Below are 24,827 nucleotides of genomic sequence, written 5' to 3'. Positions count from 1 at the left end.
GGAGGCAGGGGCAGGTGGATCTCTGTGAGTTCATGGCCAGCCTGGTCTACATAGTGAGCTCCAGACCAGCTGGAGCTACAGCGAGACCCTGTCTCAAAAAAAAAAAAGAAAGAAAAGGAAAGAAACAAACAAATATATATATATGTATATATATATGAATGTATATAATGCTCAGTTCTTTAATCGTTTAGTATTGACCACTTTAAGATACTTTGAGACAAAATTCCACTGACTTCTAAAGATCATAAGATCTTAAGTCATAATGTACCTTCACTATTTCGATTAGCCTTGTATATGCTAAATAGTGTGTTCTTTGCATTTTTCAACAGGGTTGTGTGTGGGGTGTTGCTTACAAACTACCAGTAGGCAAAGAGGAGGAAGTAAAAACATACCTTGACTTCAGAGAGAAAGGAGGTTACATAACTACAACAGTCATCTTTTACCCAAAAGACCCTACAACAAAGCCCTTCACTGTGTTGCTATATATCGGAACACGCGATAACCCTAACTATCTTGGTCCTGCGCCTCTGGAAGACATTGCTGAACAAATCTTTAATGCAGCTGGTCCAAGTGGAAGAAATACAGAATACCTTTTTGAACTTGCAGATTCTATTAGAAAACTTGTGCCAGAAGATGTAGATGAACATCTTTTCTCTTTGGAAAAATTAGTAAAGGAACGTTTAAAAGAAAATTAGAACCTCAGGACCATGTAATGTCACTGACTTTTCCAAATAAGCAGAGCTTTTTAGTCTTCAGAGAGTAACTTCAGTACACAGTAGCAGTATGTTCTGGACATATGTTTACTTGAAGATCTTCACTATTTTAGACAATATAGTCAGGATATCATCTAAATTCATAGTTTATTTGCAAGTGACCTGAAACATATATTCAAAAGATTTACATACGGAGAAAAAAAATTCAAGTTATAATGATTTCCTAACTATATGATAACTGAACAGCTACACATTAGAAATATACAATTCATTTCTTTTTATCAGAGTAACCATGGTTTAAAGTATATAAGCATGAGATAATGTTATTAGGAATAGACAATATAAGATTTCAGCATTGATTATTAATGTCCTTGTTATTCATGTATTAAATGAAACTTTCAAATTTAGGCCAAAGGGAATTGGATTTTTTTTTTTTGGTCTTTTTGAGACAGAGTCTCTCTGTAGTCCCAGCTGGCCTGAAACTTGCTTTGTAGACCAGGCTGGCCTTGAACTCACAGAGATCCAGGTGCCTCTGCCTCCCAAGTGCTGGGATTAAAGTCACGTACCACCACGCCCAGCAGGAATTGGATTTTTTAAATATAAAAATTTCCTTGGAGCCGGGCATGGTGGCAGAGGCAGGCAGATGTCTGGCCAGCCTGGTCTACATAGTAAGTTTCAGGACAGCTGGGGCTACAGGGAGACCCTGTCTCAAAAAGACAAAAAAAAAAAAAATTTCCTTGGAATTAAAATGTGCTTTTTCTTTGGAGGGAAAAAAAACACTTAACTACACAGAAAAACTCTAGTACAAATTACATTATATAAATCACATCTGCTAATGATGTCATTCACTTTGTATTTATCTTATAATGAAATCGAAAAAAAAATTTCACTTTCTGAAGAGATTATTGGAAACATAATGAAAATTGTTTGAAATGGCTTTTGCAATTATGATTACTTAAGTATCATTTCCTGATTGTTTGCTATACTTTTTTTTTTTACAGCTGGTCACCTAAATAAGAATGTCAACTATTGCCGGGCGTGGTAGTGCATGCCTTTAATCCCAGCACTTGGGAGGCAGAGGCAGGTGGATCTCTGTGAGTTCAAGGTCAGCCTGGTATACATAGTGAGTTCCAGGACAGCTGGGGCTACAGGAAGACCCTGTCTCAAAAAGACCAAAAAAAAATCAACTATTTATGGGGCTATTTAAGCAGGAAACTAATTCTTAAATTATTAACTTACATAAAATTAGCCTCAATATAAGCTAATTAGATGATTCCTGATTATAGGTGATTTCTTTAATATAAAGTCTATCTGGAATCAACATAAGAAGAATTTCAACTGGGCATGGTGGTGAGCACCTTTTATCTCAGCCCTTGGGAGGCAGAAGCAGGTGGGTATCTGTGAGTTCAAGGCCAGCCTGGTCTACATAAGTGAGTTCAAGGCCAGCCTGGTCTACATAAGTGAGTTCCAGGACAGCTGGGGCTACAGGGACACCCTGTCTCAAAAAGACCAAAAATTAATTAATTCATTTAATTAAAATAATTTCAGTGGCTGGAGAGATGGCTCAGCAGTTAAGATGCTCTTGCAGAAAACCCAGAGTCAAATTCTAGCACCCACATGGTAGCAAACAACCATCCATAACTCCAGTTCCAGGGAATCCGACACCCTCTTCTGATCTCTGCAGGCACTGTATAATACAGGTACACTTACTTACATACATGCAGACAATATACGCATACACAGAAAATAAAAATAAATTTTTCTTTAAAAAAGAATTTCAATATTATGTTAAGTCTAATATGACACTTTTCAGATCCAGTGTGGTGGCTCACACTTATAATCCCAGCATTTGGAAGGTTAAGACAGGAAGACTGCCATGAGTTCAAGGCTAGCCTAGGGTACAGAGTGAGACCCTGTCTCAAAAAAAAAAAAACAAGCCAGGCTCACGCCTATAATCCCAAAACTTAGGAGGCTGACGTGGGAGGATCCTAGGCTACAGAGTAAGATCTTGTCTCAAAAAAAAAGAAAATTTTTCAAGCCTATAAAGCACTAATACAGAAATGTTTCACATAAAACTGTCTCTGTAGTAGGACAGTTGTCCTTTTCCTGCTAGTGCCTTAGTGATTTACTCAATTATATAACTATTTTAAATATTTTCCAACATTTTAAATATTTAGTTTTCCAGATGGCATTTCATAGATCTTGCACTACAGAAAGGGTACTAACATTTTTAGTATCTAATAAGGATGTTCTAAGTCCTTTACATAGGGAGGCATAGTCTTAGTTTTTTGGTCTTGAGACGGTCTCCCTGTAGATCCAGCTAATCTGGAACTTACAATGTAGACCAGGCTGGCCTTGAACTCACAGAGATCCACCTGCCTCTGTCTCCCAAGTTCTGGGACTAAAGGCATGCGCCACCACACCCGGCTAATATTCTTAGTTTTTTGATAACTGCTCTAAGCTTGTTTCCATAGTAATTTGCAATTATACATTTAATAAATTTAGAAATCTAGATCACTGTAAAGCACAAAATTCTTCTGTAGTATATTTAAAAGTCCACCTGAGCCTGACCATTTTCACTACCCTGCATCTTTTCTCCAGGAGATAAACAGACTAATATTTTTTATTTAATGATAGTATGTAACATGTTACAAAACACTAGGAAGAATTAACTTTGGGATCCCCGTTTATGTCTTTCTAGGTTTTCAGTCAGAAGTTAAGCTAGAAAGTGTATTAATACATATGATACATCATCAACATTTACAGGAGGGAATACTCATTGTCATCAGGATGGGGGAGACCTGACTGATAAAGAAATGAAACAGTACTGAGTAACAGAGAAGCTGGGTTTGGAGCCTCCAACCCGGAAGAACCAGCACTCTGGGCACAGCCACCTTGACTAGTCCTCAGATCTCAATTTCAAAACATTTGGTTTCATTCTGCCCTTACTGCACATACAAACTCAGGCTTTCGCCTCAGGGCAGAAACAGTAACTAGATTGTTAAGCTTTAAGAACTCAAGACTACAAGCTTAAACCCTACATTTGGAGAAAAAACTTTGGAGGGAGGGGGTAAAGGTGGGTGGGTTGGTTTTGGTTTTGAGGCAGGGTCTTGCTGTTTAGCTGGATTGGCCTAAAACTCAATTTCTTGCCTCAGCCTCTGGACTGCTGGGATTGCAGACATGAGCTACCATGCCTGATCTAGAATCATTTTATTATTATCTTGTCAGGGGAGGGTTGTGGGGGGGAGCACATGCATGCCACAGCATGCATGCATGCATGCATATAGAAGCCAGAGGACAACTCTGTGGAGTGCCATTCTCTTCTACCTTTGCATGGATTTTGGTTGTCAGGTTTTCACAGCTGGTGCTTTACCTGCTAAGCCACCTCCTTGGCCCCAGAGGAATTGTTTAAATTTGATCTTTCTAATCCTACTCTGGCCACTATTCTTGGTGTTTTCACAGTCTCAAACAATATGTTCACTCTTCATTCAACCGAGAACTATTAATAAATACCATCTAGATTTCCATTTCTAAAGTTAGAGAAACAGGTTGTGGTGATTTCAGCGCTATTTGAAAATACCAGTGTGACCTATCCTGTGAATACTAATTTTGAAAGCTTGACTACTATGAATACATTTCATCTTAAATAAGAAAAAGCTTAATTTCCAAATAAGCTGATGTGTACATTTTATATATATACATATATATATATCTTCAGTGTCTACTGAATTTTAATATATATTTATTACACAGTCCCTGATAGAATGCTTAGTAAATAATATCTAATAGTACTTTATGTTAAGGTTCAGATAGCCCTGCCCCCTCACCAACAGGCTCCCTAGGACTTCTCATGCACCTGAGGAAAAGGAACCTAGCTGATAAGCACCATGGTCATTGAAGTCAAGGGAAGCAGACTTTTCTCCACTGTTTGGCCAACACAGCAGGCTTCCCCTTTGATCTCTAAAGAGGACAGGTTTTAACAGTCCCGCTCTCCCACTCCCCGCCACCCAACTTTTAAAAAAATACATCTTTCCGCCTTCTGCAGGAAGCAGAAGCCTCCCTTTTTAAAAGACCCCAGCTCAAGAACCAGGCAGACATTTTCCCTGCCCGGAAGGGAATCTGTCCCATGTGTTCATTTGCTAATAAACCCTATTTTGATGGAGTTTTATCTGTGTCCTGGTGCCTCTTCCTCCATTCGCTCGTTCTCCACCAACTTTTTACCTATCACTTTACACCATATATTCGGAGTATCATGGGTTCAATATTAAAGATTCATTATGATTATATACATAATCATAATTATGTTTGAGAACAATATTTGATCTAAGAGATTGTTTTAAACATTTTCCAATCTAACTTTATTCCCCCCACCCCTTTGGTCTTTTTGAGACAGGGTCTCCTTGTAGCCCAGCTGTCCTGGAACTCACTATGTAGACCAGGCTGGCCTTGAACTCAGAGATCTGCCTGCCTTTGCCTCCTGAGTGTTGGGCTTAAAGGCGTGCGCCACCATGCCCGGCTTGCCTTTTTTTTTTTTTTTTTTTTTTCCAGTCTACATTTCTTTCCATTTCTTTGTGACTAGCTTTCTCTTTTCAAAAGCGTTAACTTTTTTAAATTGTACATTAGGAGCATACTCTCTCAGTGAGTATGTGCACATCCCTACACCCTCAGCAGCTCTATCAGTGGAAACATACTATCCTTGATTCTTCCAAGTCAACTAAGATGAACATATTTCCAAATTCTCTTTTCACCACATCATGATAAAACATGCCTGTAATCCCAGCAATTGAGAGGCTTATACTAGAGGACTATGGGTTGAAGGCCAACCTGGGCAACACAGTGAGACCCTGTCTCTCATACACATAAGGAAGAATTTCTTTAAATGTATTCTATTAATCAAATGTTCATATTACGCCCATCTTTCCCACGAAATTACTACATTTTCTACTAATGTGTTCAGCTTTTAGCAGTCCATTTTGTGCATTCCTAAAACCACAAACTCACATGCATACAAAAGGTTTGATCGTTACCATGATTTTTTTTAATTTTTTATTTTTTATGTGTATGAATGTATTGCCTGCATGTGTGTAAATGCACCCGTGTCATACAATGCCCAAGGAGGTCAGAAGAAGGTGTCAGATCCCCTGGAATTGAAGTTAACAGATGGTTGTTAGCTACCATGTAGGAGCTGGAAATCAAACCCGGGTCCTCTGCAAGAGCAGTCAGGGCTCTTAACTGCTAAACCTTCTCTCTAGCCCCTTACCATGATTTTTTAATCCTGTGGCTAGTATGCCAAAGAACTTTAACTCTTCCAAAGATAACTACTAAAATTATTCTTCTGTAATTCTTTAAAAAATATTCTTCTGGCCAGGTGGCACACGCCTTTAATCCCAGCATTTGGGAGGCAGAGGCAGGTGGATCTTTGTGAGTTCAAGGCCAGCCTGGTCTACATAGTGAGTTCCAGGACAGCTGGGGTTACAGGGAGAACCAATCTCAAAAAGACAAAAAAAAAAAAAACAAAAAAAATTCTGTAGGAGCTATTAGGATGACTCAGAGGTTAAGAGCTCTGGCTGCTCTTCCAGGGCACCTAAGTTCAGTTCCCAGGATCCACAGGGCAGCTAACACCCATCCTTAATTCTAGTTCCAGAGGGTCCAATGACCTCTTCTGGCCTCAGCAGGCACCAGGCATACAAGTGGTGCATTTAAATTCATGCAGGCAAAAGACTTATAAAATTAAAATGCCAGGTATGATGGCACATGCCTTTAGTCCCAGCACTTAGGAAGCAGAGGCAGGTGGTTATCTATGAGTTCAAGGCCAGCCTGGTCTACAAATTGAGTTCCAGGCCAGCTAGGGCTATAGGGAGACCCTGTCTCAAAAAAAGACAAAAAAAAATTTTTTTTTAATTAAAATCTTTTATAAAAGCCAGGTGTGGTGGCACACACTTTTAGCGCACTCTGAAGGCAGAAACAGGCAGATCTCCATGAGATTGAGGTCAGCCTGGTCTACACAGTCAGTTCCAGGCCAGCTGTGGCTACAGGGAGACACGCCCCCCCCTTCTTATACGTCACAGAAATTTTTTAACTACACAGTGTTCCACTTCCTTATCAACTCTTCTTAATGAATTTTCCTAATCAACTTTACCAGTATGCTCCAATCAGTGAAGTCTCAAATCTCCAATAGCCACTTCCTGACTCAGCTCAGATTTGTTTTCTCAGTTTTTTACTATACTGAAGCATCAGATACTAGTGACCATGTACAGACAGCTGAGATGGCTCCAGCACCTTGGGCTCCTAGAGAAGTAAACTGAAGCCCAACACATGGTTATAAAAACCAATCTTGGGGGCTGGAGAGATGGCTCAGCAGTTAAGAACACTGGTTCTTGCAGAAGATCAGGGTTTGAATCCCAGCACCCACATGGCAGCTAACAACTGTCCATAACTCCAGTCCCAGGGGATCCGACAGCCTCTTCTGACCTCTGCGGGCATTGCATGACATAGGTGCACTTAACTACATGCAGGCAATACACTCATACACCTAAAATAAAAAAAAATAAAAAAATAAAAAGTCCAGGCCTGGGCCTAGGTCATGGCGACATGGCTAAATGCACCAAAAAGGTTGGGATCATGGGTAAATATGGGACCCACTATGGAGCCTCCCTCTGAAAAATGGTGAAGAAGATTGAAATCAGCCAGCACACCAAGTATACTTGCTCCTTCTGTGGCAAGACCAAGATGAAGAGGCGGGCTGTTGGCATCTGGCACTGTGGTTCCTGCACGAAAACAGTGGCTAGTGGAGCCTGGACCTACAATACCACCTCTGCTGTCATGGTCAAGTCTGCCATCAGAAGACTGAAGGAACCGAAAGACCAGTAGAAGCACTGCTGTTTGGGACATCCCTGGCCCACAATAAATGGGTTAATTTATGTGACTGTAAAAAAAAAATCTTGGTGGCATTTGCCTTTAGCCCCAGCACTCGGGAGGTAGAGGCAGATGGATCTCTGGGAGTTCAAAGCCAACACGGTCTACACAGTTAGTTCCAGGCCAGCTGGGGCTACAGGGAGACCCTGTCTCAAAAAAAAAAAAAAAATCTTTCTGAATTTTATGTTTTATTATAAAATAACAAATTGCAGTAGTATATATTACAGGCTACACAGTAATGTTGTTTATGAATAAATGGATTAAATCAATAAATTATCATGCCTTTAATCCTAGCAGAGGCAGACAGATCTCTGTGAGTTCAAGGCCAGCCTGGTCTACACAGTGAGTTCCAGGCTAGCCAGGGCAACACAGAGAGACTCTGTCTCAAAAAAAACCTAACATTTATCAACTCATCTTATGTTATAAGAAACCTGAAATTTACTCTCAGCCAAGCTGCTCATGGAAAAATACCCAGGCATCATCAATTCATCCCTGTAAAATCAAATCAATCTAACCCACTAGTAAATTCAAATGTTCTACCTGAAAAATTTATTCCCACTCAAACCTCTCCTCCATTGCTATGCTATCTGCAAGCATGAATCTACTACTTCCTTCCTCATACAGTATTCTCCCTATGTGTCTAAGTCCAAATTCCTCTCTTATAAAGATACTAGTCTTAGCCAGGCATGGTGGTGCATACCTGTAGTCCCAGCACTTGGGAGGAAGAGGCAGGCGGATCTCTGTGAGTTCAAGGCCAACCTGGCCTACATAGTGAGTTCCAGGCCAGCTGGGGCTACAAAGAAACCCTGTTTCAAAAGACAAAAAAAAAAAAAATACCAGTCTTTAGGTTAAGACACTCCCTAATTCAGTTTGACATTATCTTGATTAAATCTGTAAACATTCTATTTCCAAACAGTTTACACTAAGGTTTTGATGGTTAGAATGTCTACATATTTTGGGGGGTTACACATTCAACCCACACCATCCCCTACAATCACTTTTCCACACAGGAGCCACAATGACCTTCACAGTGCATCAGGTCCTATCACTCTCCTGCCAAGTAGGGTAATGACTTTTATAATATTGGACACACTCTGGACAGATGACTTTTACTTAACCTTGCAGCCAAAACGTTAACCTTATCCTAAGCTTGTTTATAATGTTAACATATAAACAAGCTCACTGAGTCATGTGCTCCTCCAGTCATATGGTCTTAATCCCTACTCATGACCCTTCCTAGTCATCAACTTAAAATAATGTATGCAAGTATGTGTTTGTATAGCTGTCAAGCAATGCAAACAGCCTTTATCTCATTGCAAACAATGAGAGAGCTTGATTTAACATCTGTTTATGATTCTGTTTGTGTGTGTGTGTGTGTGTGTGTGTGTGTGTGTGTGTGTGTCTAGGTCTAGGGATCAGAAAGGACATAATCCTCAGATAAAGGTCTGACTTTTATTGACACTTTCAATAAAACAACGAGCAGGCCCTTGTTCTAAAACATAGTTCTGGGGCTGGAAAGATGGTTCAGCAGTTAAGAACACTGATTGTTCTTACAGAAGACCAGGGTTTGAATCCCAGCACCCACACGGCAACTAACAACTGTCCGTAACTCCAGTTCCAGGAGATCCAACAGCCTCTTCTGTCTTCCTAGAGCATAGCACGACACGTGTGCACTTATCTACATGCAGGCAATACACACATACACATAAAATAAAAAAAATATTTAAAGCATAGTTCTGAGAGAAATCTGAAGAAACAGGTTCTCAGCAGTTTGGGTTCACCCTTGACTGAAATGGATGCTAGGTCAGGCTGTTTTTTATTAAGGAACTGTATATAAAATTATAATTATATACAATTATAAATAATGTATATAATATAATGTATTTAATTTAACTATATAAAGGCTACAGTAAAAGCCATAGCCTACAGGGCTGCATACAGGTGACCTCTTCCTGACACCTTCTTATGCTCCAGATATACTGGTCTCTGTCCCACCAACATGCTGACTTCATCCCTGCCTCAGGCTTCTGCCTAGAAATTTCTCTGGTCACTCAAGTGAAATCTCAAGCATCACTTCATGGACATCAACCTTGACCACCTACCAAAAGCAATACATCCCAGATGTATTCCCTTTTGTATAAATCTAGCTTTATCTACGGCATTTACCCATTTAGAAGTCTTTTGTTTGTTTGTTTTCTTTTTAGTCTTTTTGAGACAGGGTCTCCCTGTAGCCCCAGCTGGCCTAGAACTCACTATGTAGACCAGGCTGGCCTCGAACTCACAGAGATCCACCTGCCTCTGCCTCCTGAGTGCTGGGATTAAAGGTGTCCACCACCATGCCCAGCTTTAGAAATTATACCTCTTCCTTACTTAAACCTAAGGTCCACCAAGAATAGATTCCTTTAATCCCAAGGCTAAGGCACAAATTCTATCATTTTCTATCTTAAAACACCAATTATTCCCCTAAGTTTTCTTTTTTTTTTTTTGTCCATTCAACTATTTAATACATTTGGAATTCATGTTTGTATACTTTGTATACTTTAACAAATGCATCCACTCAGATGATTCTAATGCAAAAAAAGTACGGCCTCAAAAATTTCTCACCTGCCCGCACTTGAGAGGCTAAGAGAGGGAAGTCACAAGCTCAAAGTCAGTGAGCTGCATATAGAGTTCTAGACCACTTTGGGTCACCAGACCCTGACTCAAAAACAAGTACTAATCTAGAAAACAAAACTCACAGATCTTCCATACACATGCCATCTTCTCTAAACCAACCATTCCTCCATAGCACCAATACCCTGCGGCTGAGTCCATCCTACCCTGCCCTCTGACTACACCAAAAAGTGCTAGTGGACCAAGGATTATGCTTCAAACACTTTGCCAACTGCCAAATGAAATCCTCTAAATCCTAAAAATTCCAGTTTTAGTGTCACCTCTTCTGGAAAGCCCTTTCTGACCAACTCCAGAGTTTTTCACTGCTTTCTATCTCCACCTTTAAGTCCGTTTCCTATACAATCTACAGTACCTGACTCATTAAGAATCATGACAATGTGTGCTTGCTTCAGCAGCACATATACTGAAATTGGAACAATACAGAGAAGATTAGCATAGCCCCTGCGCAAGGATGACACGTAATTCATGAAGTGTTCCATATTTTTTAAAATATTTTGTTAGTTTTAAATCCTATTTTATGTGCATGAATATATTGCCTGCATGTTTTTAAAATATTTTGTAAGTTTTTAAATCCTATTTTATGTGCATGAGTGTATTGCCTGCATGTATGTAAGTGCACCCAGGCAATGCCTGCAGAGGTCAGAAGAAAGCATTGGATCCCCTGAAACTGGAGTTATGGATGGTTGCTAGCCACCATGTGGGTGCTGGGGATTGAACCCAGGTCCTCTGCAAGAGCAGCCAGTGCTCTTAACTGCTGAGCCATCTCTCCAGTCCTGAGTTCCTTATTTTTAAAAGGTCACAAATGGCCAAACTGTACAGATTAAGAGTCTGCAGACTGCTGGTCCTTGGACAGGACTCCTATATTAAATTTCACCCACTCTGGGCTCAGGGACCATCAAGGAAGAGGAGGAGGAAAGATTGTAAGAGTCAGGGAGGAAGTGCACGACCATATGGAAACAGTCCTACAAGCTCCTAGGACCCTGCTCATATGATTTTATGGCAATAGTAACAGCATACACAAGTCCCATACAAACTCAGGCAGACAAAAACCCAGCATAAAACTGGGGAAATGGGGCTGGAGAGATGGCTCAGCATTTAAGAACATTGGCTGTTCTTGTAGAAGACCCAGGTTCGAATCCCAGCACCCATATGGCAGCTAACAACTGTCCGTAACTCCAGTTCCAGGGGATCTGGCAGCCTCTTCTGTCCTCAGGCATTGCACAACATGGATGCACTTACCTTCATGCAAGTAATACATGCATACACATAAAATAAAAATAATAAATTAATTATTTTTAAAAAAAGAACTGGAGAAATGAACAGCATACCCCAATCTTAGCTGAAGAAATACTGGCAACTCATTACTGCTAGGTGAGGAAGAGCTGATCTTCCTAAAACAAGGGACTCTAAATAGGGTGACTATACCGTGGACGGACTTGCACTGGGGAACGTCTGGGCCCACTGACACAGTGGGCCTTAACAAGGACGACAGAGTGTATGGGTTCCAGTTGAGGGGCTATGGAGGGTGCTGGTGGGGATGGGGGATATAAAGATGATTAAGATTTTTTGAGATATTTTGTATAAAATACACAAAAAGTCAACAAAAACAATAAAAAAGAATTATGACTGCATTAAAAGCATTTAGATTCATTATTATGATTAGCAAAAACTAAATGATAAATGTTAACTTTTATTACTACTATCTGGTTTGCAATTATTTGTTTCTATGATCTTCCTTGGTAGACAAACTATGAGAACAGGAACCCACTTATTTGCTATTTTACCTATCCCAGCGTCTGGTACACATTAAACATTAAGTGCTAATTTAGACCAGACATGGGTGGCACACACCTTTAATCCCAGCAGGCAGGAGCCAGAGGCAGACACATCTCTGTGAGACAGAGGCCACCCTGGTTTACATAGCCAGTTTCAAGCTACCTGGGGTACAGGCAAACTGTCTTGAAAAAACAATTTAAAAAAAAACTGCTAATTTAATAAACATCTCAGTTCTAGAATAATGTAGTTTTTATTTTTATTTCATGTATATGAATGTTCTGCTTTAAAGTATGTAAGTGCACCCATGTTCAAAGCCACCTCTCCAGCCCCTAGAATAATGTAGTTTTAATACTATCAATTCTTCACGTCAGAAGTTGTAGAGATGAAAAATGGAATCCTGTTCCCGCTTTTTAATTTGGTTCAAAAGTGAGAAAGGTAGGTCGGCAATTTTAGCAAACTTAGAAAATAAGAGGTAATTTCTTCTCCAACCTCCCAGGAAGAAGGACTAAGCGTTCTATGGATGGCACTGTAAAACTATCATACTGGAGATGAAAACAAATGATGGCTTTTTTTTTCAAGAGGGGAAGAAGAAACCAAAACTTCTTGTCTACCCCTGGGACGCAGTCTACCGTGACTTTAGACCATAACTTCACATTCACCTGGCGTTGGCCTTGACTAAGGAAACTTACCAGCACCCTAAGCAAAATAACAGCAAATGCAGAATCTGTGAAGTCTAGCTGCCCTACCTACCCCACAAGCCCCGGTCCATGCCAACTTCGAAGGGGTCTCCTCATCCTGGGAGATGGCAGGTATCCTCACCCAGGTGTCCCCAAACCCAGAGCAGAGTTAGGAGCTGCTAAGAACCGAGAGACCTCAGTCGCCAGCAAGAAGAAACGAAGAGAAGCTTCAGGCAGGAAGGATGAAGTGTACAAATGGCGAGTAGGATGAAGTGTATAAACGGCAAAAGTCTCAGCGGAGGGAGGGCAGCTCAGAAGGTAGTTCAAACTTCTACTTCTCGGCGCTTCCTCCCGGCAACCCCCGCCCCCGGCTCGCTGGGGCTCAGGGCGCCAGACACCGCCCACCCACCCACGGAGAGCTCGGCACGGCAGACCGGCGCGCCGGGGTCGGGACTCACTTCGCTGGGCAGGTGCTTCTCCAAAGGCCTGTCCGAGTACGGGTCACCTGAGGCGGGTCCCAGGCCACCGTATCCGAGTCCGGCCGCTAGACTAGGACAGCGATGAGCAGTGCGCTGGCCCGCGTGCGGGCTTCCGTAGCCAGATGCCCCGGATGTTGATGTGCCGCCTGTCCCGGAAGCGCAGGCCCGAGGCCCTTGGGGGCGGACGCGGCGTAGCCCGGCTCTCCGGAAGGAGACGTGGCGGCGGTTAAGTCCCCTGTCCCTGGACGCTTTGTAGTCCCGCCGCCGCCTCCTTCTCCTCCTCCTCCACCTCTTCTCTCCGGGTCGAGGAGGTTGAGACGGCGGCTGGAGAGCGTAGCGACGGAGGATGGAGGAAGGAGGCGGCGGCGTGCCTAGCCTGGTCCCTGGAGGGCCGCTGTTGCTGGTCCTGTGCGGGCTCCTGGAAGCGTCGGGCGGCGGCCGAGCGTTGCCCCAGCTCAGCGACGACATCCCTTTTCGAGTCAACTGGCCCGGCACCGAGTTCTCTCTGGTCAGTGCCCTCGCGAAGCGTAGCCATCTCCCCTCTCCACGGCACGAAGCGGCCTCGGTTTTCCTTGCTTTTTCCTCCCAGAACCTTTTCCTTAGGCGCTTACCTTTCCCAAGCCAACGTGTCTTGGTTCGTTCATTCATTCATTCAGCACACAGTGTGGATGTCCCCTCCATAGTAGTAACGTGGGAGTTCGACGGTCACTCTCTCTCCCTTTAAACCCCTTGATTCCCCACAGTCACACTCTTTGGAGGAGCGCTTACTAGAATAACTACTGGCACACTTCCTATCTTCCCTTTAGAGAGTTGCCTGCAGTTCTTCCTCCACCGGCAGCCTTGTTCCTCCTGTGTTACACACCATCCTGCAGAGGAGAGCCCATCTGAGATTATTCATGGCGTAATCTCACAGAACAGATGTTCAGCCCCTGGAAATCTTTTCCTTTCGTAGTCGTTTCTTAAGAACCCTCTGTGCAGAATCTTTTTCACACTTTGATGTATTCCAATTGATTTAAGACCCTAGAACGTGAGATATTTTTTAAAGATTTGTTATTTTATTTTAAATTAATTATGTGTATTGGGAAGGGTCTGTGCATGTTGAGTGCAAGATCCCTCAGAAACCATCAGATCCCCTGTGCAGGAGGTTGTGGACCACTCAATGTGGGTGCTGGGAACCGAACTTGGGTCCTTTGCAAGAGCTCTTAACCGCTGAGCCATCTCTCCATCCCTAAAACATGAGATTTTATGATGAATCCTTATAAAATGAAAAATATTGTCATCTCAGAGGAATGAAAATGATGTTTGGGGAAGAGCTTTGCTGAAAAATCATGTGTAGTTACCACAAGCCAATAAAAAAAGAAGGGTACTCTTGGGGACGTGGCTCAGCTGTTAAGAGCACATACTGCTCTTCCAGAGGACTCCAGGCCTCTGTGCACAGCACATAACCAAATACAGACACATATATACACATAAAAGTGATTTTTAAATTGTGCTTTTAAGAATACCTATATTCATTTATTTCAAAGTGATGTCCTGGAAAAAGCAAAGGCTTTTTTAAAAAATCTTATTCCAATTACTTACCATCATTCAAGTTGAAGAGATTTTATTTCATAGAGACATTTATTTATTATTTCATAGAGACATTAATAGTACCATAATGTCAAGACATGATGTACCTACCACGTTAGGGACTTGAGAGTATAGCTTGATAGTAAAGCACCTGGCATGCACAAGGCTCTGAGTTTGACAGCATCACAGAATTCACAAGTTACCTGCATTGCCGTTACCAGGTGGCTCTGCTTGTGACAGGTTTGCTTCTGCTGTGTTTCATCTTCATTTTTTTCTCCACCTCTCTGTTCCATTCTGACCCTATTCTTGAATTTAGGTAAATATTTCTTTGTAAAGTCAGGCTTATCTTTGTATTAGCATCATGAACTATTAATACATTTTTATTTTTATTGGTCTCCAGTGTTAAAATATACTTGCACAAAAGTTTGTTACAGTGCCAGAGAGATGAACAAACTCTTAGGTGGACATATTTGAAGACTTGGGATTTTGATGGCTTTTTGATTTTCTTTTTCAGTATGAATTATTTTGAGAAAAACCTAGATGCTTTCTGTAAATGGGCAAAAGGTCTATATCCTCATGCAAAAATAAGCTACATGAATCATTATCATTGGTTTTTTGAAATTCTTAAAATACCTCTATAGTCCTAACACTTCCCTTCTGTGCTTTATTTGATTTAAACAACTGCTCTCCTAGTGTGGCATTGCCTATTTTTTTAAGGAGCCAGTTGGTTGAACACTTATAAGTAACTAAGCAGCTGTTTGAACTAGGGTAAGGTCCTTTGTCTACCAGAAACTGACGGACACTGGATCAAAATATCTGAATTTTTTTTCTTTTGTAAAATAAAGTCTTACTACCATAGCTCAAGCTGACTTCAGATTCATTTTGTAATACAGGCATACATCACCACACCTGACCCTTGCCCAGTACTACCAAAATGGATGTAAGATAAAAATGGTTAAAATTACACCTTGTGATCCCAGTAAGTGACTCACAGTTCCAACAAAGTTTTCACAATTGCATCCATTTTTTTGAAAAGTAGACTTCACAAACTGATGAAATAAAAATCTTAGTGTCAAGAATTGTCCTACAAGGTGATGCTAAGAAGCCCAGAGACACGCTCCTCTAGTGTATCTTACTTTCTTGCCCCTTCTCTCCTAACTCTTGTGCTTAAAAATATCTTTTAATACACTACAGAAATAATAATCATAATTGTCTTCCAGGCAAGATGTGGTGGCACACTCCTGTAATCCCAGCACTTGGGAGGTGGAGACAGGAGGATCAGAAGTTCAAGTTCAAGGCTAGCTTTGTCTGCCTAGCAAATTCAAAGCCAGCTTGGGTTGCATGAGAATCTGTCTCTAAAAAGTAAATAAATTTGACCTTGGCAACCCTTATTTTTAAATACCTTTGATTCCCTTATCACTTATACTGGTCTTTTAAACAGGGATCCTTGACCATAAAACAGAAATATACATAATAATATAAAAATTGTTGGGGCTGGAGAGTTAGCTCAGCAGTTAAGAACACTGGCTGTTCTTGCAGAAGACCCAGGTTTGAATCCCAGCATCCATATGGCAGCTAACAACTGTCCGTAACTCCAGTTCCAGGGGATCCAACAGCTTCTGTCCTCCTCGGGCATTGCACGACACGGGTGCACTTACCTACATACAGGTAATACACTCATGCATATAAAATAAAATAATAAATAATAAAATAGTTTTAGAAGTATATGTTAATAAAAACTGACTCAAATATGTTAAAACAGTAATAAGCACACATCTATGGATTTAAGTTTTTTGGTTTACTTTTATATGTATGAGTGTTTTGCCTACATATATGTAAGTGCACCTGTGTCATCCAATGCCCTCAGAGACCAGAAGGCGGCACAGGATCCCATAGGATCCTCTGGAACTGGAGTTACAAATGGTTCTCTGAGGTCTGCTACATCCAGCTATTTTAACACTGGACAAAATATTTAAACTCTGACCTCAGAGTCCTCATTTTTCTATAGAAATAAGGAAAATATCAGATTTGAAGATTGAATGAATTAGTAAATATAAAGCACTTAAAAGAAGACAATTGCTTCTGCATATTCATGTCTGCAGGTCTGTGTCTGTGGCTTCAACCAACCTAGAGTCAAAAATAATCAGGGGAAGCCAAATGTGGTAGTGAATGAATCCCCGTGATCTCGGCTGAGGCTAGAAGTTACTAGGAGTTCAAAGCCAGCCTGACCTTCATATGGGTTCATTCAAGACCAACCTGAGATATCTTAACAAAACTTTGACTCTAAAAAAAATTTTTTAAAAATTAGGGACCGAAGAGATGGCTCAGGGTTAGGAATACCTACTGCTCTTGCAGAGGGGCCCAGGTTCAGTTCCCAGCACCCATATGGCAGCTGACAACCATTTGTAACTCCAGTTCCAGAGGGTCCTATGGGATCCTGTGCCACCTCCTGGCCTCTGAGGGCATTGGACGACACAGGTGCACTGCACTTACATGCAGGCAAAACACTCGTACACATAAAATAAAAATAAATCAAAAAATTTAAATCAGAGGAAAATAATTGGGTCTAAACTGATCATATGCAACTTTTAAGGGAGGCTGCTGCATAGCTTATATGCAAATCTATGCCGTTTTATATAAGGGACTTGAACATTTTCAGATTGGAAGGAGGTGGGAGTCTAGAATCAGTCCCCCAGGCTACATAGGGATGACAGGACCATTTAGTGTTAATGCTTACTGCTTTTGTGTTTTATTGTCTTGGGAAAACATTGCCCTAATTTGCATTCATATTTAAGATTGCATTGGTTCCAAGTAGTCTAGGTTTTATTATAGTAAGGTTTTATTGTTAAATTTAAAAAGAACAGACATATTGTTCTTCCCTTGCTAGCAATAATCAAATAGTGCAATGGTTTTACAGTATTATAAGAAGAGAAAATTGAATTATCATAAAATACATATCAGAAGCAGACATTTCTTTTTAGTAAGATACCAGCAGTTATATTAATTGAAGTGTTTGCTTGAAATATGTTGGTTCAAGACTGGGCGTGATGGTGCACGCCTTCGATCCCAGCACTTGAGGGACAGAGACGGGCAGACCAATCTCTGTGAGTTCAATGCCAGCCTAGTCTACATATCCGTTCCAGGCCAGCTGGAGCTACAGGGAGACCCTGTCACAAAAAGACCAAAAAAAATAATAAAAGAAGGAGGAAATATGTTGGTTCGTATGAGCAATGTGAAGTTGTGTTTTATAGTATAGAAAACTTTTGGGTTTTTTGGGGGTTTTTTGTTTTGTTTTTTTTGGTCTTTTTGAGATAGGGTCCCCCTGTAGCCCCAGCTGTCCTGGAACTCACTGTGTAGACCAGGCTGGCCTTGAACTCACAGAGATCCACCTGCCTCTGCCTCTCGAGTCCTGGGATTAAAAGCTTGTGCCACCACACCCAGCCTACTATAGAAAACTTTTAAGGGTAGTTTTATAGACATGTGACAGGAATTAACAGACTATAGCTATTGTGCTAACTGGCTACCTATTTTTACAAAATTTTATTAATAGCCATGCCTATTGTTTGCATCTTATCTTTGTACTTTGTTGCTAAAGGGACAGAGTTACAAAGTGTAGTGTCCATGAAGCCTATATTTACTGTCTGACTCTTTACAGAGAAGTTTGCTGATTCCACACACACACACGCGCACACACACACACACACACACACACACACCTCACTCACTCTCAGAAAAGGCAGGTCAGCTGGGCATGGTGATGCACGCCTTTAATCCTAGCACTCTGGAAATAGATCTCTGTGAGATCAAGACCAGCTTGGTCTAGATAGCCAATTCCAGGCCAGCTGGGGTTACAAGGAGACCCTGTCTCAAAAGAAAAAAAAAGAAAAGAAAAAAAATGTTAAAGAAAAAGGTTAAGTCAGCACAGAGATCCATGATAATTATTCTTTTTAAAGGGATTTATTTATAGATAAATGTATACATTCCCCCAAATAAGAAAAATATGCCACACTCAAGTGTATCATGCAACAGAATTGAGACTAGGCTTGTAAATATGAATTGTCAGGCACAGGTGGTAATTGCTGACAGAAGTTGTAAGTATTCAGTGACAAAAGTTTCAGTGCCTCTTAATATTTTTTGACTAACATTTTCCCTTCAGCCTCTTGCATTACTACTTTTCCTTTATATTCCAAACTGTATTTGTTCTATTTTATTATGACACCAGGATAAACTTTGTTATCTTCATTTTATCATCTTAAGATGTGTACATTATTTTGCCTGCCTCTGAAAATATGCCTTAAAACTCTTCTGTCGAAATGATAAATCATTTGCAGAACGTTTACTCTACCTAGGACTGAAATTATTCAATGTAATGCAGTTTAACTGGAGAAAGTAAAGTATATTTTTTGTCCTATTTCTAGCCCACAACTGGAGTTTTGTATAAAGAAGATAATTATGTCATTATGACAACTGCACATAAAGAAAAATACAAATGCATACTGCCTCTTGTGACAAGTGGGGATGAGGTATGTTTTAATACATATATTGATAATCCCTCACTGCAGATAATGTGCATACAGTACTGCAACCACATACTTTAAAGTAACAAGATTCTTAATAACCTTGTTGTAGCGTAAAAATATTAATCACTTATTCTTTGATTTTTAGAATTCATATTGAAAAATTAGTAATCAGCTAGGTATGGTGGCTCATACCTATAATCTTAGTACTCAGGAGACTGAGACAGGGTGATTGTCATGAGTTTAAAGCCATCCTGGGCTGTGGTGTGAGACCTTGTCTCAAAAAAAGGGAAAGAAAAAATTAGCAAATAGTTATTAATGTTTTGAATAAAAATCTAACTCCACACTTATTTTCCTTGATAGAAATGATGGCTTTAAAACACAATATAATTTTCAATGTGTACATGATATTTTCATTAAGAATTTATTATAAATAGCTCTGGGTACCTTATGCTTTCTCACTGCCTTAGCTCATTCCCTTTTCTTTCTCCTGAAATGCCCTAACTGCCTCTTATCCATCCTTCAAGGCAGTGACTTCTTTCAAGATGAAACAGGAGAGGCAGCATGGTAAAATGGAAAGGACACCAGTCTAGGAGCCAGGAGGCTGAGGTATAGGCTATAGTTAGCTATGGATCCCTGAACACATTCAAAACTGAACTCCTCCACTCAATAAATTTATTAAGCCGATTACATCATATTTTCATGTTCTGTAAAATAGAAATATTAAACTCAGTGCTGTTCTTAAGTTTTGTTCCTATTTGAAATTGGTCCAAGACAGCTGTTTAATTTTGTCTTAAATTTCCTTAAGACACAAATATACCCACATAACCATATACATAGTATATAACATTCAAGTCTGAAGTATAAAAATATGTAGAAAACTGAAAAATATCTTTCCAGTATATCTACCTTGTAAGATTTTTATAGCTAGAATTTTTTTTAGCTACAGACTTTTTAAAATACTGAAATAGATTTATAAGGATTGTTCATAAAAATTACACTTAAAAACCTTTAAAAAAAAAAAAGGATGAGGGGCTAGAGAAATGGCTCAGTGGTAAAGAGAGTGTACTGCTCTTGAGAGTACCAGAGTTCATTCCTAGCACCCATGTCAGGTGTCTCACAGTCTCCTGTAACTCCAGCTCCAAAGGATCTGACGTCTTCTGCTGCCCTCCACACGGACCTGCACACTCGGTTGCACATTCCCACACACAGCATACATAGCCCCCCCCCATACAAAATTAAAAATAAAAATAAATCTTAAAAAGAATGAGTGCTATGGAAGGTTATTCTATGACTTCATATTTTATACTTCAGTTCATTTGAAAGAAGTGCTGTACCATAGAGTCTTGTTAAAGGTCTTGACTTTTTTCCTCTTTTATTTCTAAGCATTTGTGATTTAAACCAGTAAATTAGTACCCAAACAGCAGAGTTGGGTTAAGTTCTAGGAAAATTGTACTTATTAAATTCCAGTTCTTTCTTAGGAAGAAGAAAAGGATTACAAAGGCCCTAATCCACGAGAGCTTTTGGAACCACTATTCAAACAAAGCAGTTGTTCCTACAGAGTATGTATTTTATGTTCATTTGACAACTAGAAAATAAGTGTCTCGCAGCCAATAGGCCCTTGAAATGGCGTCTACGTTTCTTTTTGCTTTACTTATCACATTTTAAGTTAGGTGCAAGTCTTAAGTTATTGCTTAATAGCATTTTGTTCTTTTTTAAAATACATTTTAATTAAGCCGAGTGTGATGGCACTTGACTTCAGTCATCTCTGTGAGCTCAAAGCCAGCCTGGTCTACATAGCAAGTTTCAGGCCAGCTCAGCAGCTCAGACTGCAGGGAAACTCTGTCTCAAAAAGACCAAAATAAAGCCAAAATATATATATATATATATATATTTTTTATTTTATATACAAGTATGTGAGTGCACCTGTGTCATGCAGTGCCCACAGAAGTCAGAAGAAGGTATCGGATCTCTGGAACTGGAGTTACAGGTGGTTGTTAGCCACCGTGTGGGTGCTGGAAATTGAACTTAGGTCCTCTACAAGAGCAGCCAGTGCTCTTAACCACTGAGCCATCTCTCCAGCCCCATATTTTGTTCTTTTTAAATTCTTATATGTGCAGCAGACAGTATACCAGTACCAAGACATCAGTTACTAAACCAGCTTGAATGTTTTTTCATTTCAAAAGAAAGCTTCCTTACATGTTAGAATTTTAATAAAGATGCTAATTGCTTCTTTTAAGCCATGTAGAAAAATAGTCCTAAGCCAGATATTTATTACAGACCCAAATATATTGTAGCTCTCTTTTCATCACATAATCTCATGTATAGCTAATTAATAGAAACAGTGAATAGACTTCAGAAGTTTTGCCTTTTTCTGAGGCATAATTAAAAATGTCATTTCATAAAAACATGTTCTAAATTTGGGAAGCAATGTCCTCAGCTACTTAAAATATCAAAAAGTCATTTAGTAGAGTTACATGACTTTTGTATATTTTAAATACATCCATCATCCTTAGATCGAGTCTTACTGGACTTATGAAGTGTGTCATGGAAAACATGTTCGACAGTACCATGAAGAAAAAGAGACTGGCCAGGTATGTTTTTCTTGAAAATGTAAAGTGTAGAACATTATAAAATTAGGAGTTTCATAACTGATGTTGACAGTTTTAAAGTTGTAGCCATAGAAATATATTTGCAAAATACTTACTGTATTTTTTTTTAATGTAGAAAATAAATATTCATGAATACTACCTTGGGAATATGTTGGCTAAGAATCTTCTATCCGAAAAAGGTTTGTCTCTATAAATGATTTGATAGCACTGCTGGAATTTGGTTTAGCATTTATGTTCAGATTGAAATCTAAGTCTAGGCATGGTGGTGGATGACTAATCCCAGTACTTGGAAGGTTGAGGGAGAAGGATCAGGAATTCAAGGCCATCCTCAAACATAGCATGTTCAAGGCTAACATGAGACTCTGACTCAAAAAAAAGAGAAAAAAGAATTTTTCTTGGGGACCAGTGATTTTTCTTTAACTTTTTTAAATTACATTTTAATCTATTTGTGTGTGTGTGTGTGTGTGTGTGTGTGTGTGTGTGTGTGTGTGTGTGTGTGTGTGTGTGTGTGTGTGTGTGTGTGTGTTTACACATGCCATAGTGAGCTTGTTGAGGTCAGAGAAAACTTGCAGGAGTTCATTATCTCCTTCCACCATGTGGATCCCATGGATTAAACTCAGGCTTGGCAGCAGGTACCTTCACCCACTGAGCCATCTCACTATCCTTGGTTTTTCTTTTTTAAGACAGGGTCTTATGAAACCCTGGCTTGCCTGGAACTCAATATATAGACGACTACAGCAATTCTCCCATCTCTGTCTCCCAAGTGGTAGGGTCACAGGTGTGCACCACCATACCTGGCGAAAAAAAAACACTCTTTGAAATCTTTATTTCCATTATTTCCTGCTTTAACAAACATGCTTTGTTTCTATCTATTAATAAAGCTTTTAAAAATCTGGTAGGAAATGCATGACAAGGTTACATTTGTATAGTGTTAGTCTTTTGCTTAGTTTAAGCTGTTTTTACATATGGCAATAGACATATCCCTTAAATGGCAGAATATCTGTGTTAATCTAAGATTCATCTTATCACTGAGATACTTCAAAGAAATTTTTTGTGGCAACTTTTTCTTCATGAACTAGAGTATTTCCTAGGTAATGATGTAAAGATTAAATGTGACTGCCCTTTCATATGAAACCATTTCAAGGAAACTAAAAGTAGTAGAATGGGTCTGGGAAGACAGTGTTTAAATACCAGCATATGTGAAGCCCTGGGTTCAATATTCAGCAATACCCACCCCAAAAAAGTAGTAAGACAAAAATCATATGCGTGGTAGATCTTTTTGAAACAGAAATTTAAGGTTACAAAGCTGGGTGAAAACTTAAGTCATTTGTGCTTTATATATGTGATAGATCATTCTTTATGTTTACCTTTTTCTTATATTATTCCACAGAACGAGAAGCAGAAGAGAAAGAAAAATCAAATGAAGTAAGTGACAAGTATTACTTTTTCACACTTAACATTCATTGTTAGTCAGTTATGAGTTTATACAACTTTAGTGACAAAATATAACCTTGTGTTCTTTATCAAAGGATTGGGTCTAATAAAATTTACAGATTTAGCCGGGCGTGGTGGCGCACACCTATAGTCCCAGCACTTGGGAGGTAGAGGCAGGCGGATCTCTGTGAGTTCAAGACTAGCTTGGTCTACATAGGGAATGCAGGACAGCTGGGGCTACAGGGAAACCCTGTCTCAAAAAGAAAAAAAAAAAAAAAATTTACAGATTTATAGTGTGCTTGGTTTTACTCTCAAAAGTTACATTGTGATCCTTCTATTTACTTTTGTAAATATCAGATCTATCAGCTGAGCCTGCTAAAGCGTGCCTGTAACCCCAGCTTCTTGGGAAGCTGGAGGTAGAAGGATCACTAGGTTCAAGGACTGCATGGGTTCCTGTCATGCTAGTCTGACAACTTAGTGAGACTTTATTGCAAAGTCTGAAAAGGGGGTTGAGGAGTGGAAGAAGATGACTGAGCAGGTAAAGTTTCCTGCTGCCAAGCCTGACTACTGGGACCCACATAGTGCAAGGAGAGAACCAACTCCTGCAAATTGTCCTCTGACTTACACACACATACTCTGTGATGCATGTGTGCACATATGCACAGACATAACAAATACATATATTGTAGTAAAAAAAAAAAAAATTTAAGAAAGTCTGAAGCTATGTAATGCAGTGGTAGAGCACATGCCTAGCATGGCAACACTATTTAAAAAAAAAAACTACTACCCACTACTAAAAAAAAAAAAAAAATCCATTAATTATGTGTCTATGATAGACACATGAAAAAAAGATGCTATGATACCAGTGTCTCACTCCAGTGCATGGCAGTCGTTCTTTCTGTTTAGCATTGGAAACAATAAGCATTTTTTATTGCCTGTTCTTCTTGAATAAAACAGATAAGTATATTTCTAAGTATAAGCTACCTGACTATAAGTGTCTTAAAAATAGAGACTTAATACAGGGAGACCCTGTCCTCCCCCCAGAGAGAGAGAGAGAGAGAGAGAGAGAGAGAGAGAGAGAGACTTAAAAGCCTGGGTGTGGTGGCACATACCTTTTAATCCCAGTACTCAGGAGGCAGAGGCAGGTGGATCTCTGAGTTCAAGGCCAGCTGGGGCAACAGGGAGACCGTGTCTCAAAAGACCAAAAAAAATAGAGATTTAAGAGTAGAGACTGACTTTTGTCTGTACCCATAGTATTAAAGAGTACCACACATATTCGTGATATAGGTACTTCATAAAGACTTATTAACTAATGGCTAAAAGTAGGATTGTTTAAAAAGAATCATGTTTTCACAAACAAAAACAAATTTAATAAAAGTCATAAAACTTGTACGTTCAAAGCTTGGAATCTAGAATTTTCTAATTTCCAATAATAGTGTAGAAATAGCATGCAAGGAAGTCT

The 24,827-nt window shown here is 39.8% G+C and overlaps 3 protein-coding genes, 1 non-coding gene and 1 pseudogene across 7 annotated transcripts in view; 4 read left to right on the top strand and 1 right to left on the bottom strand.

Annotated features, from left to right (window-relative positions):
• Positions 1-1,120, top strand: part of Chac2 (ChaC cation transport regulator homolog 2) — an 8,426-nt gene extending 7,306 nt beyond the window's left edge. For both annotated transcript variants that reach the window (XM_008823019.3, XM_008823020.3), the window contains one exon: positions 330-1,120. In XM_008823019.3, the coding sequence (XP_008821241.1) occupies positions 330-695 (366 nt within the window). In that variant the 3' untranslated portion in view covers positions 696-1,120. The remainder of the gene's footprint in view (positions 1-329) is intronic.
• Positions 1-13,356, bottom strand: part of Asb3 (ankyrin repeat and SOCS box containing 3) — a 148,027-nt gene extending 134,671 nt beyond the window's left edge. Inside the window, exon 1 of one of the 3 annotated variants that reach the window (XM_017795581.2) lies at positions 13,213-13,356. Coding sequence is in view for 1 of the 3 variants with exons in the window: in XM_029558623.1 (XP_029414483.1) it covers positions 12,828-12,871 (44 nt within the window). In the remaining 2 variants the exon portion in view is untranslated. Of the gene's footprint in view, positions 1-12,827; positions 13,130-13,212 lie in introns of those variants that run through there. The other 2 variants (XM_008823021.3, XM_029558623.1) reach the window with 2 other exon arrangements.
• Positions 7,237-7,651, top strand: LOC103725721 (annotated as a pseudogene).
• On the top strand, positions 10,681-10,786 carry LOC115068446. Its single transcript, XR_003847793.1, has one exon. It is a non-coding gene; the product is annotated as a U6 spliceosomal RNA (small nuclear RNA).
• A 59-nt stretch (positions 13,357-13,415) lies between the features above and the next one.
• Positions 13,416-24,827, top strand: part of Erlec1 (endoplasmic reticulum lectin 1) — a gene marked incomplete in the record, with an annotated part of 34,851 nt that continues 23,439 nt past the window's right edge. The window contains 6 exon segments of the mRNA XM_008823018.3: positions 13,416-13,741; positions 19,221-19,325; positions 20,801-20,881; positions 21,836-21,913; positions 22,047-22,110; positions 23,322-23,356. Of these exon segments, the coding sequence (XP_008821240.1) occupies positions 13,580-13,741; positions 19,221-19,325; positions 20,801-20,881; positions 21,836-21,913; positions 22,047-22,110; positions 23,322-23,356 (525 nt within the window).

This window comes from Nannospalax galili, unplaced genomic scaffold (genome assembly GCF_000622305.1).
Source record: "Nannospalax galili isolate Female #2095 unplaced genomic scaffold, S.galili_v1.0 scaffold286, whole genome shotgun sequence".
Classification (NCBI taxonomy): Eukaryota; Metazoa; Chordata; class Mammalia; order Rodentia; family Spalacidae; genus Nannospalax; species Nannospalax galili.
Note: the sequence above shows the minus strand (reverse complement) of the source record. Positions and strands in the feature narration are given on the sequence as shown.